A 12,206-nucleotide genomic window follows, 5' to 3' on the forward strand; every position below is an offset into this window, starting at 1 on the left:
AACAATGAAAACACCACGAAAAAACTATTCAATCGTGTTGAAAAAAAACAATGAAAATCAAAAAAATTCCAAATCAATTATTTTTCAGCGTGATGTTGACTTTTAAACAAAGGAAACGACAGTTTTCCAAGACCTCTGATTCCAATTGGCAATTAGGTTCTTTTTTTCTCAGTTAGGTCTTCGTCAAACGATAATCAAATCAAAACCAAGTAATTTTTTTTAGAATTAAATCAAAACCAAGTATTGATCGTATGAATTGATTTTTTTTTTGCGTGTATAAACAAGGTATCTAATCTTTTTTTCACACTGTAGTGACAAATGACAATTTTAATTCGGATAAACCGACCTGATCCGATTAAAAAAAATATTTGGTGTTTAATATGCAACTTAAAATTATAATTTTATTATTTTTCTCCAACCACATTTTTGTTACTTAATTCGCCTTCCTCTTATTTGTTGCATGTGAAAAAAAAAACAGGCAGCTATTTTTTTAAGTTCGAATAGTTCAAATTGACAATATTAAAATACGCATATAATGTTTGTTTATTCGAGACATAAATAATGTAATATTCCTAAAATTTCTACCATTCACTGGTGTCGATAAAATAAATTATTTTATTTGATCTTTCACGTTGTCATCGATTATAAACCGTAAAAACTAAAGTTGAAAACATGGGATACGGACTACTTGGCATGACATTAAGAGAATTTTTATCAAAAGAAAAAAAAAAGACATTAAGAGAATTATTCTACCATCTAAGATGTTCAGGATTTACCAATCAAAGGATGATGGTAGATTGGAGTTTGTTTTTAATTTTAATCGTCAAGTTATTAAATTTAAAAATTTCTGGTGTAATCATTGATCATTCGTTAGTCTTGATATTATACTAATGAAAAGTCATTGGTTGGAGAAAAGTTGAAAGGAGCCCATAAACGAAGACCAGCGATGCTTCCTTCCACGTTACAAAACGAAACCAAAGAACCTTTCTCTTCACTATATAAACCATTTGCTCATCATCGTCTAACTACACAAATTCTTCAATAACAAACAATAAACATTACATATAATTTCCCTCTACTCTTCTTTTGTTCCATTCCAAACCCAGAGAAACACAAAGGTTGGAGAATTCAAGTGAATTGAAAGAAGATGGTTTTGTCTAAGACAGCTTCGGAATCTGATGTTTCAATCCATTCAACTTTTGCTTCTCGTTACGTCCGTACCTCTCTGCCACGGTAACAAACCTTTATCATTTAAACACAATTCTTTTCTGTCTGATGTTTTACTTTATTGAAGATTGAATAAAAACTAGCACCAACATTTCACCTCATGACTTGTTTGTCTGATGCTCGAACGTTTCACCTTCAATTATTTACTATTCTGTCTCACATCTCGTTTGCATTGTTAGCATATACTATATTGTTTTTATACGAGGGCTTTTACGTTTTTTCTTGCAAATTTCAAGACTTTTTTTTAAAGCTAACATGTTTTAAGACTTTAGTTTTTTCTTAGCTCTAGGATTTTGAAGGTCCTGGCTAAAGCATTTTTTATTATACGCGTTAATTTGATTTTGTAGGTTTATTTTGCGTAATATTAACGTGATATTTTCATGATCAGATTTGAGATGCCTGAGAACTCGATCCCAAAGGAAGCAGCGTACCAAATCATCAACGACGAGCTAATGCTCGACGGTAACCCTAGGCTTAACCTAGCCTCATTCGTGACCACGTGGATGGAGCCAGAGTGTGACAAGCTCATGATGGAATCCATCAACAAGAACTACGTCGACATGGATGAGTACCCTGTCACCACCGAGCTTCAGAACCGATGCGTCAACATGATCGCGCGTCTCTTCAACGCACCGCTCGGTGACGGTGAGGCTGCGATTGGCGTCGGCACCGTGGGATCATCGGAGGCGATTATGTTGGCTGGTTTGGCCTTTAAGAGACAATGGCAGAATAAGCGTAAGGCTCAAGGGCTTCCTTATGATAAGCCCAATATCGTAACTGGAGCTAATGTTCAGGTAAACCAACATAACAAACAAAAATGCAAAATACTAAACCAGTTTGGCTCTGTATTTCTCTAAACCGAAATTTTGAAACTAGGCCAAAAATTATATAGTTGAGCTTTGTTTAAGGTTTTCTCAATGGTCAACCAAAAAAACTTAAACGTTAGACCACAGAATTGAAATTATTAATTAAAAGATAGTTTCACCGATTTAAGCCCATGTTTTACTGAAATTACGGTTTAATACAGGTTTGCTGGGAGAAGTTCGCAAGGTATTTCGAGGTGGAGCTTAAAGAAGTGAAGCTAAGAGAAGGATACTACGTGATGGACCCTGAGAAGGCGGTCGAATTGGTAGACGAGAACACAATCTGTGTTGCAGCCATTCTCGGTTCAACGTTAACCGGAGAGTTCGAAGACGTTAAGCTCCTTAACGACCTCCTAGTCGATAAAAACAAGCAAACCGGGTAAGTAAAATATACAGAAAGCCTAATAATCAATCAAATTAACCGGTTCGGGTCCGGTTTAACATATTTTGGAGACGCAATTGGCAGATGGGATACGGGGATCCATGTGGATGCAGCGAGTGGTGGGTTTATTGCTCCTTTCTTGTATCCAGAGCTGGAGTGGGATTTCCGGTTACCATTGGTTAAGAGCATAAATGTGAGTGGTCACAAATACGGTTTGGTTTACGCTGGAATCGGTTGGGTTGTATGGAGAACCAAATCCGATTTGCCTGATGAACTTATCTTCCATATCAATTATCTTGGCGCTGACCAACCGACCTTCACTCTCAACTTCTCCAAAGGTAACATATTACATTTACCATTTCTAAATGTTTATCAAAAACATATATTATATTGTATATACACATATGGAAATGTTTTATAAATTAATGCTTGTGTTTATAAACCAGGTTCAAGTCAAGTGATTGCTCAGTACTACCAGCTGATTCGTCTTGGATTCGAGGTAAGTACTATTGAATATGATTAGACCGAATGTTAAACTGTGTAACTTCATATATATTATGATACTAGTTTTTGTGCAACATATATTATGATACTATTATTCGATAATTAAAGTGTTTTTTTGGGGTTTAGGGATATCGCAACGTGATGGAAAATTGTCGTGAAAACATGATGGTCCTAAGACAAGGATTAGAGAAGACAGGACGTTTCAACATAGTCTCCAAGGAAAACGGTGTTCCATTAGTGGCGTTTTCATTAAAAGACAGTAGTCGCCACGACGAGTTCGAAGTGGCTGAGACTCTCCGTCGCTTTGGGTGGATTGTTCCGGCCTACACGATGCCCGCGGATGCTCAACATGTCACCGTCCTCCGAGTGGTGATTCGAGAAGATTTCTCTCGAACCTTAGCCGAGAGGTTGGTCGCAGACTTCGAGAAGGTGCTTCACGAGCTTGATACGCTTCCGGCAAGGGTTCACGCTAAGATGGCCAACGGAAAAGCTAACGGTGTTAAGAAGACTGAGGAGGAAACCACGAGGGAAGTTACTGCGTATTGGAAGAAGTTTGTGGAGACAAAGAAGAGTAACAAAAACAGGATTTGCTAATGAAATTTAATGAATTAATGTTCTGTTGTTTTATCCCTAATAATGCTCCCTTTGAAACCCTTTTCTCCCATGCCAGCTGCTCAGATTATTTTTGGTTTCAAATTTTCCTTTTTCATGATTTGATGTTGATGATTTATAATTTTCATGTACTTGAATAAAATAAAATAAATAAAAACTTATATTTTATGACTATATAAAAACGTTATAATTTTAAAATTACATTGAATAAATTTTAAGCTATCAAATTGTTTGAAATATAAACCAGTGAAAAAAAAAATGAAAACTCTTTAAAAAAAGAAACCAAGATCATATGTTATCTACTCTTCATTGTTTTTACATCATCGGCTAGGTCTAATGAAGGATACAAATCCAAAAATTGCCGAGCATCAACTTCATAACACTTCTCATGTACTTTATTCTATTAACTAAACCAATATATAAGTAAGATCATTATTATCAAAAGTTTCTTAAATTATATCTATATTATTAAAACTGAAGTACTTTTTGGTACTTTTTAAAAACTTAGATATTAGATTAAATAAAATTTGTTTGGAAACAAGGATAGCAGATTAAATATTTTTTTTATTTACATATTTAGTCACTATATTTCTTTCTCATTTACAGATTCTGTCGTTTGGAAACTTGGATAGCAGATTAAATGAGAATTTTTTGGAAACACGAATAGAAGATTAAATATTTCTTTTTATTTACAGATTTAGCCATTGCATTTCTTTCTTATTTACAAATCTGCAACTTAACTTAAAATCAAAAAATTAAATTAATTACAATGAATTGTTATTTCTTTTTGCTGAAAATAAAAACACAAACTGTAATATATAGTCTATATTAATCTGATACAATACAATTTTCAAGAAAACCAAATATCATAAAATTAATAATAATTCATAAAAACCTAGTGTAAAAAAATTAAATCATTTTTATATAAATAAACAAAAAAAAATCAATAGGTTAATATATGAATTTTACAATTACATCAAATTGCATCAAGTTATAAAATTATAAATATAATATTATGTACAGATAAAAAATTATTATCAAACATTTATATTATAATATAATATATTCTACTCTAAATATATTTTACAGAACATAAAAATATAAATGGACATTTTATAAAATCAATGGTTTATAAATTTACATTGAACGCAAGTTAAATTCAACACCCGCGCGGAAGCGTAGGTCAAGATTTAGTTAATATTAAATTAGAAGATATCTCTGGTTTTTCACATAGTTGATATCCATGTCCAACAAATCAACACCTTAATCATTGTTATATGATGACAGCTATCGGCTTCTGAGCGGTGTGTCTTACATACGCGACCTCGTTCTCTTTCAAACCAAATCACTTTTAAATGTTGTGAGTGGAGGCTCTCCGGTTCCCGGCAACCTCTTCGGACCGAAAGTGGTTGTCTCACCTCTCTCTTTCTTTCGGTCATCTGGTCTAATTTGTCAAAACAGTCTCGGTCTTAGCGTTTCACAGTGGTACTCTTTAGTGATGCGACTCGGGCCAAGATATTGATGACTTGGTTCGGATCTGTCCAAGAACTTTCACTCCAAGGTGGTAATGAGATAACCCTAAGATTTTTTAGACTCGTGTAGATCCAAAAGAAGGTATATTAAACCTAGTGTCCGATACTAGCGACGATTCTTCAGAAGATAGGCGATGAACCTTAAGATGTTGTTTGTGTAGAACCAACAACGAGTGTAAGGACTCAACACCTGAAATATTTCAACCCTCAATCAACAAACTTTGGTGGTAGAATGGTCACACAAGAGTTTGCGGAATAACTCCTGATTTACCGGTTTGATCTTTAGCCTCACACTAAAAATTCGAAATATTCCAAAGGAACAAAAGAACACTTTCAAACAAAAAAAGTTTTTAATCAAAACAGGCTATTCATTTCGTTGCTCTTAGGTCTGATTATATAGGTTACAAATTGTAGAAAACAAGAATGATTGTGCTAAAAATAAGAAACATAGAAACTAGAAATTAATGATTTTTGTTGAATTTTTTTTCCCATGCACGACAAAGACTTCCTTGCTGGCTCTCTCTTGGTATACTTGATGAGAATGAATCAGAAACATTCTGATAAAGGGCCTGGTCGAATTTCAGCTTCATCCAAAACAAAGTGAATTTGTTTGAATCATTTTCTCGGCCCAAAGAAGTCTGTTTTGTGGATGCGATGAAAATAATAAGACCCAATCTTTCTTCAACGTCTTTGGACTGATAAAACACCTTTGGCCTGGAGTCAATAATGAAGCTTTTTGACTCTTGAATATGGGAAGCCGATATCACAGAGGAGTAATGAAGAGATCAACCAAAAAAAATTGGAAAGACGAAGAGGATTAGTAGGTCTTTTTACATAAAGTTTGGACCAAGGCGTGGTGGACTCATAAAAACTTGAAATAAAACATTATTATAGGTCAAAATGTCTTCGAGAAAACTTGATATCAATAACATTTTGTCATGGCTGACATGTCACCTACTGATTGGATGATTTTTTTAATGATATGGATACTTTAGCTGATAAGTATATTTAACTTTTAGTATTGTAAGATCATGTGGTGAGGTTATTGTAAATTTTTTAATTAAAGTCATTTAGAGGATCTTACATTGTTTCAATTTTTCAAAAAAATATTTTAAAATTCCAAAAAAGTTTAGGTATAAAATTTTACTCAATGAATGTATTTTGGAATTCAGCAAAAAAATAGGATTTGTGATCTTTTTGGAAATACATAGTATAAAATAATCTTTTTGGAAAAACATAGTATAAATAAAATAAACGCAACATAGTTTAAAAAATTATGATCGAGATAGTAATAGTTATGTTTTACTGTCAAATCGGGATGCTTGATGCATATGCCTCTTAACAGTCAAGCCTTAAAGCACAGTCGATCAGTATTTGCTCGCCGATATAAAATTCTACCATCATAATACCACTCACGTTGATAGGTTTGCGATAATTAGTTTTAAATGTACAAGAAAATTATGTCATGAATAAAAAAAAGCCAATTACTATAATATTATTTAAATATGTAAGTAATTCATCATCTAAACAGTTTATTTATCTCGTAAGAACCACTCATAATTATTCTAACAATATTCAAAACTAAAGAAACACTAACAATTTCATTTCATTACTCAATTCTATCACAACGATTGGTTTGATTGCACGACCATACTTATTCAGTTATTCTACAGTGATTACATCGCTTCGACTAGTGGAACCATTCCGAATAATTACATCAACCTATCAAATCAAATCAGATCGTTATATTAAAATGGAATTATAAAATGAAATAAAGGCATGTAATAATGGAAGAAAGTAAACGTGAAAGGACGTGACACAATCCCCACCATTGTGAAGAATGAAGAAAAAAAACAAAAGAGCATCCAAAAGAAGAACGGTTGTTCACCAAATCAGAAGCAAAGTAGAATCACGATTTAACGAATGGATTAAAAATCAAAAGGAAGTTCTCCTATACGTCCAAAGAACACAAAATTCTTCAGAGATGACTTTGTGGTTCGCAGAAGAAAAAAAAGAAGAAGAAGTAGATATTGCATGACTCATTGTTGCTGATTAAAATGGTTTTATGAGGCTATGAGCTGTGGAATACATCGCTTCTTAATTTTTTTTAACAATATTAAGGCTTAGCGCTGTCCATTACGAAATGCATTAACATTGTCTGTCAGCTATTAAATCAAAATTGTTCTAGAAACTAGAACCGGAAACCATAGTTTACGTATATATTAATTTTAAAATGTTCTTTTTATGTAAAACTTTTAAAATGTTCTTAATGTTGGTCAACCTGTTTTTAATCTTTCGAACTATTTTAATGTTGTCACCAATGTTTTATCATATAATCTTTCGATCAAAACAATGTTTTATCATTGAACTAACAGTAACAAAACAAACACAACATCATCGTCTTCACTGAATAAACTTTGAAATGAACGTGTTTACTGTCTTATCCATTTTTCAACTGTCACCATTTAAAAAACGATCCTACATTATAAACTTTTAATGATGATCTACAATTTGCAACAACCAAATCTAATTAGTCGCTCATAGATTATCAATTCTCTAAGTACATGATATATTAAGAATATATATGCATCTATACTATTAAAAGGGAAACATTCTTAAAAAATCTACTTATACAAGGTTGTTGCACCTCTTTATTACTATTTATTAATTTGTTGGTCCTATAATAAATTAATTTAACAATACAATCAATCAAATATCCTACATTTTCTCCAAAGAAGTATAACAACCAAATTTATGTAAATAAATTTAGCATATCATTTCAAACTAATACGAAATCTTTGTTAACCCACATTAATTATATCTAACGATTCAAATGTTTTATTTTCAATGTTATATCTTTCCACCTGTGCTTTTAAAATAAAACACAATATATTTTTAACAATTCAATCATATAATGCCCTAATACTTGGATGCATGCAAAACAAACGTATCTCCTGTTTCATTTTTAGTTATTTAACTTTATAATTTATCTATAAGATATAATATGTTTCTTGCAGAAAATCTAGATTAGAAAGACATGTCTTACATAGAGTTTTCTGGAAAATAATTGTTTGTTCAGTTGATCCAAATGTGAGTATAACTGATTTTTATAGGTTGTTCCACTAAAAAAGACAAAATATTTTATTTGATACAAGATAGACGAAATATATTGATTAACCAATTTAATTTTCATCAATATAAATTACATTCTTTTAAACCAAAATAATTTATTTCCAATAAAATAAAAAGGGGAAAAATATAATATATAATATATTAAAACTATATATACAATTATATATATATGTACATTATTAATATAAACTAGATAATAACATATATATCAACACAAAAATATAGTTTATCTATAGTAAAACAAAATAGACAAAATATAATATATTATTTTTATTGATAATATAAATAATTAAATAACAATTATTATAAAAATAACTTCCAAATCTAATATTAAAAAAATAGACAATTTTATAATATATTATCAATAAAAAATATTGAATTATAACAGTAAATTTTATTTTTTTTCCACAACCATTTTCTTCATTTTTTTTAAAGTTATATTGTAAAACATTATCAATTTTTAAAAAAATCACAAAACAAATTTATGTAACTTTAAAAAGTATATCAAAGTTCAATATATTTTTTAAATGACATGCTTTTATGTTTTTATCGGGTTTTATATGGTTATTAAATATTAGATTTTAACTATATTTGAACTAAATTATCTATGTGTCCGAAGATTTACCAGTTCAACCACGGGTTCGAGTTGGTTACAAAAACATGACTAAAAACTATTAAAACCCCTACAAATCTATACCATTAAATTAGACCATAATATGCTGTGTAAATTATATGTTCCTACTCAACATATATAACTCTTATAAAATGCACACACAATATAAAGATGATGTTGTAATATAGAATATACATACAAAATTTTAAAGAAACAAATTGATCAATTATGTAATCGTAAACAAAAAACATTCACTTCTTAGATATAATACAACTTTTAACTTAATAACGCATCAAAATCAATTAAACATTTTTACTAACCGAAAAAACCCGCGCTTCAAAAGCGCGGGTCAAAATCTAGTATATAATTATATTTCAGACCTGGTAGTAGCTAAGTGTAGTTAAAAATAAACTTTTTCTTTGGTGTTAGATCATTTCAATTACTTAATCAAATACGTTTATATCTAATGCGTTTTGAAATTGCCGACATTTTTTTACAATCCACATATGATAGTTTCTGATTCTAGTATACATTGACTGAGTCAAGTTATTAAGATTGTTTGCTAAATTTGCCTAAAGGTGGACTGTAAGAAAAGAACATATAACAGCATGATGTGATATCATAACCTTTAGCCATTATTAGGTCCCCCATCTAACCAAACTCTAACAAAAATTCAAACACCTTCTTCTACATAAAAATCTCATAATAATTTTCCACTTAACCATGCTATTATTTCACGGACGAAATGACATAATTATTTAACAAAAAAAAAATTAATTTTGTTTCTAACAGAATGACTTTGAATTCATTTTAGCTGCACAAGTACGTTTTGAATTAATTGAACTCGCGAAACAACTTATATTATAGATCATTTGGCGAAAAAGTATTTAAGTTTCAGTTACAAAAAAAAAAAAAAAAGTATTTAAGTAATCATAAATCATGTTCATGCCCCAAAGAGAAAAAAGGACACTATCCAACAACTGTTCTTTTGCTTTATTTTTCCTACCGTTGACTGTATTGAGCACAATCTCTTCTTCATCTTCTAAAACTATCCACTGCTTTTTAACTTTATCTTCCAAATTCTATTGTTTTATTTAAATTTACTTTCACTTTCGACACACAACACCAAGATAAATAGGCAGCCATATAGGTTTTCGTTTTACAAAACATTTAGCAAATCATTCAGAAAGAAAAAAAACACAAATTTAACATGAGTGAGCTTCTCTACTCTTTACCCACTTGGGATCTACATAACCTTGGATCACTCTTCAAGCCTGACTTCAATCCTGGTATCTACATACATACATACATACATATATCATATATATATATGTTATTTATCTCTCTCTCTGCTATATTATATATATCTTTGTATAGACGTGCATGTAGTTATTTACGATTATGCGATGAAAAATATAGAAGTGAAATGTGTGTTATAAATTTTCTCACAAAAAAGAAGTGTGTTATAAATTGCAGATGCATGTGGATACATAAATGGATCGCCGCAACATATTTACAAATCACCGGAGATGGATTATTCCGACGTCTCCACAGGTTACCTTGAGGACGCACTTATCGAGTCTTGTGAGAGAAGCAAAAGAAGACGTCTTTTGTTCGAGGATCCATCAAAATCTCTTAACGATAGCTACTCATCGCAGGTTTGAGTTTGATAATTTATTTTATTATATCTGTCTAATGATTTATTGAATTATTTCCTAAAATTCTATACATATTCTCCTCGATTATCATTTCCAAATGATTTTGCAACAATATAAAATAAATTAAATTTAAAATGTTGATCGTTGAAAATGCAGAACGATTGGGGCCTGCATGAGAGTTATAGCTGTTTGGAAAGTCAGTTTGTCACTCCACCTGTTAACACAGGTGAGACCTACTTTATTATGTTTTTATACAATTTTTTAGAAGAAACTATTATTTTAACTAATTGTCGGATATTTACCAAAAAAAAAAAAAAAAAAAACTAATTGTCGGATCTTGTTCCCGAAAAAAAAATTAATTGTAGGATACAAATAATTTTTTTTTTAAATCAGCAGGATGATGTTATTTATTTTATTTATTTTTGAATAAAATGTTAAATTTGATTTTAAAAAATAAGCAGGATGATGTTTTTTTTTTGTCAACTAAGCAGGATAATGTTATTCTTTTACTGGGATGACTTTTGAATAGTTCTAAATTTGAAATGACAATGCATTTCTAAATTCCGCAATAAAAAATAAAGGAAATAATTTCATGCGGTCCATATGACAATACGTGTTTAGAAGTTAGTTTGCTGGATTTCTAGCCAACACGTCGATTCTATTTGCACTCTTAACTTTATGGTCTCATTTCAAAGTAACCTACTAACATAAAACTTGTTGATTCATCTTCGGATGTACAGATGAACGTATGAAAGGAAAACTTAGCCTTGAGGAGCCGATAATGACCGTCTACGAGTCTCCCGATTTTTCTGTTTCTCCTGACAAAATCTATGTCCGAGAAAAATCTACAACCGAACCATCTTCGTCTAATTGTATTAATAAGAACAAAGGACTAGTCTATCCATTTGGATTGGTGAAACCAGGTGGTCGAGAAGAAGACATAACCCTAAATGACGTAAATAAGAGGATTCTAATGCCACCGGCTCGACCGGTTCGACATCCCGTTGGAGACTTTGCCTCTAGACCGTGCATCTCGACACATGGGCCAGGTCTCTCCGGTAAAACCGTGGTGGCTCTTACTAGGATCCAAACACAAGGAACGGGTACAATTACTATAATCAGAACTACGGGGTGAATTATTTAATAGTAGTAGTCAGTTGTGGTTGTATGTGTAATATAATTGAGGTTAACTGTAGAATAGAAAGCCAAAGTAATCATTGGCTATGAGAGAAACTTTCAACTTTTGTAAAAAGAAAATAGGGAGGTATAATTCGAAAAATGCTGTACAATATAACCGGTGGATTTTTCAGATATGAATACTCACATTACCTTCTTTTGAATTTCTTGATATTGATATTGAGTTTTTTAAACTATTTTATCATATTTTCCAAAACATGTTATTTATTAAGAGAATTACATCACAGGCTAAATATATAAAGTGTGATACGTACAGAAGAATAAAGAAAAAAAAACAAAGAATAATTAAATAAAGCAAAAATGAAATTCTAAAATGAAAAAAGAAAAGAGTAAAAGGTTAAAAAGATAAATAATATGAAATATTTAAATGTTTTTGGTTAAATATTTTTATTTATTAGTTTAAAACAATTCTTAATGATTTTTATAAATGATTGGTACTCTGTTTTGGAACATAACAACAATAATTACAATTTATATTCAAGAAAA

The 12,206-nt window shown here is 30.8% G+C and overlaps 2 protein-coding genes across 2 annotated transcripts; both read left to right on the forward strand.

Annotated features, from left to right (window-relative positions):
* The first annotated feature begins 989 nt into the window (after window positions 1-989).
* On the forward strand, window positions 990-3,745 carry LOC106396040 (glutamate decarboxylase 4). The gene is made up of 6 exons (XM_048774812.1): window positions 990-1,233; window positions 1,616-2,021; window positions 2,255-2,469; window positions 2,557-2,810; window positions 2,919-2,971; window positions 3,103-3,745. Exons 1-6 carry the CDS (start codon window positions 1,148-1,150, stop codon window positions 3,568-3,570), a joined length of 1,482 nt encoding a protein of 493 aa, XP_048630769.1. The 5' UTR covers window positions 990-1,147; the 3' UTR covers window positions 3,571-3,745.
* A 6,097-nt stretch (window positions 3,746-9,842) lies between these two features.
* Window positions 9,843-11,863, forward strand: BNAA02G26130D. The gene is made up of 4 exons (XM_013862433.3): window positions 9,843-10,154; window positions 10,342-10,523; window positions 10,680-10,749; window positions 11,264-11,863. The coding sequence occupies exons 1-4, from the start codon at window positions 10,076-10,078 to the stop codon at window positions 11,656-11,658; spliced, it is 726 nt and encodes a 241-aa protein (XP_013717887.1). The 5' UTR covers window positions 9,843-10,075; the 3' UTR covers window positions 11,659-11,863.
* Window positions 11,864-12,206: the final 343 nt, after the last annotated feature.

Source organism: Brassica napus, unplaced genomic scaffold, assembly GCF_020379485.1.
Source record: "Brassica napus cultivar Da-Ae unplaced genomic scaffold, Da-Ae ScsIHWf_53;HRSCAF=93, whole genome shotgun sequence".
Lineage (NCBI taxonomy): Eukaryota > Viridiplantae > Streptophyta > Magnoliopsida > Brassicales > Brassicaceae > Brassica > Brassica napus.

Coding starts and splice junctions, on each gene's coding strand:
- LOC106396040 (XM_048774812.1), top strand. CDS start 1,148: ATGGTTTTGTCTAAGACAGCTTCGGAATCTGATGTTTCAATCCATTCA. Junction 2,470..2,556: donor GATAAAAACAAGCAAACCGG/GTAAGTAAAATA, acceptor CGCAATTGGCAG/ATGGGATACGGGGATCCATG. Junction 2,972..3,102: donor TGATTCGTCTTGGATTCGAG/GTAAGTACTATT, acceptor TTTGGGGTTTAG/GGATATCGCAACGTGATGGA.
- BNAA02G26130D (XM_013862433.3), top strand. CDS start 10,076: ATGAGTGAGCTTCTCTACTCTTTACCCACTTGGGATCTACATAACCTT. Junction 10,155..10,341: donor CAAGCCTGACTTCAATCCTG/GTATCTACATAC, acceptor TATAAATTGCAG/ATGCATGTGGATACATAAAT. Junction 10,524..10,679: donor ACGATAGCTACTCATCGCAG/GTTTGAGTTTGA, acceptor TTGAAAATGCAG/AACGATTGGGGCCTGCATGA.